Raw genomic sequence first — 1,362 nt, forward strand, 5'->3', positions numbered from 1 at the left:
ATAAAAGGGCTCTCCATATGTTAGCTCCAGATCTAATAAATACGATGACAGTTCCAGAGATAATAAATATTCCAACACTTTTATTGTGCAGAATGTAGAATCTGCTATTTAAAAACAGCTTTATCACCACTTATTGTAACTTTGTAGCCTTGACTTTTTGTGTTTTAGACTCAACTGTAACCCATCATCAACAAAATGCAACACGTCAGTAACAAAATGACAACACGCTTATGTAATAAAATTTAACAAACACATACAGTTTTTTTTAAGTCATTTGGAGTTTTAATGTGTCACACAACAACTGTTAATAGAACAGTGAATAAGAACATAATAAGAATATGCGACTGTAGTCAGAGATCCCTTTAAYAAAACATCTTATAAACCACTGGATGCATTTTATTAAAACAAAAAATTACCAATCATCATTGACTGCACAACTAATTAACTTCTGGAGGTAATCCAATTAAAAATGGCTGACACATCTAAACTGCATTAGTTAACACATACTTTTCTATAAATCAGTCAGTTTATACTGAGCTACTATATTTTGTTGATTTTGAGATGTAATTTACAAAGATTTGCCAAAAATAACTATTAACGTTGTAACTTTCATGGGAGCAGTGAAGAGTGGAGTTGGGTTTTCACTTACTGTGTCTGCATTTTATTATAGTTTTAATAAGATAATGAATGGCACTGTGTCATATGTCTTGCTCTGAAGTTAAGTGGAGATTATTTTATGACCTAATGAAGCCCTGGTGATATTTTCTGTATTGTGGGATTAGTAAAACAGCAAACAGTGAGCATATAAATGAGTGTGCTGCTGTTGTCAAATGTCTGATCTCTCAGCTGCTCATGCTGAATCACAACCAGTCACTGCCCTGCTTCCCTCTACAGGAAGCTGAGTACATTGTGTCAAAGATCAAACAGCAGCAGTACCAGGAGCTCCTCGATAAAGACCAGCTCAGCATGGAGAGGAGCAATGGAAAGGTCTTCTTGTATTTTGGTGAGTTTTGGAGAACGCAGATCAGTACTGACATGCTTTCAGATTAAGATGCTTTCAGATTAAAACCATGTTGTTTATTACTGCAGATGAAGAGGATATCACATTTCCACCAACATATCGCTATGAGAGAGACACGAGAGAGAAGTATGCCTACACAAAGGCCAAAGCTACAGGGGTGAGTGGTGTCCTGTCAGGTACACCAGACTGAAGGTCCTGAGGGAAAACACATCTGACTATCATCCATCCATATATCCATCCATCCATTCATCCATCCATCCATCCATCCATCCATCCATCCATCCATCCATCCATCCATCCATCCATCCATCCATCCATTCATCCATCATCCACACTCTAAA

The 1,362-nt window shown here is 37.1% G+C and overlaps 1 protein-coding gene across 1 annotated transcript in view; it reads left to right on the forward strand.

The window, feature by feature from the left end:
* inpp5d (inositol polyphosphate-5-phosphatase D) overlaps window positions 1–1,362 on the forward strand; it is a 31,987-nt gene that overhangs the window by 19,516 nt on the left and 11,109 nt on the right. Inside the window, exons 16-17 of the mRNA XM_014022350.1 lie at window positions 895–1,003; window positions 1,090–1,178. Coding sequence (XP_013877804.1) covers window positions 895–1,003; window positions 1,090–1,178 — 198 coding nt within the window. The remainder of the gene's footprint in view (window positions 1–894; window positions 1,004–1,089; window positions 1,179–1,362) is intronic.

This window comes from Austrofundulus limnaeus, unplaced genomic scaffold (genome assembly GCF_001266775.1).
Source record: "Austrofundulus limnaeus strain Quisiro unplaced genomic scaffold, Austrofundulus_limnaeus-1.0 Scaffold326, whole genome shotgun sequence".
NCBI classification, from domain to species: Eukaryota; Metazoa; Chordata; class Actinopteri; order Cyprinodontiformes; family Rivulidae; genus Austrofundulus; species Austrofundulus limnaeus.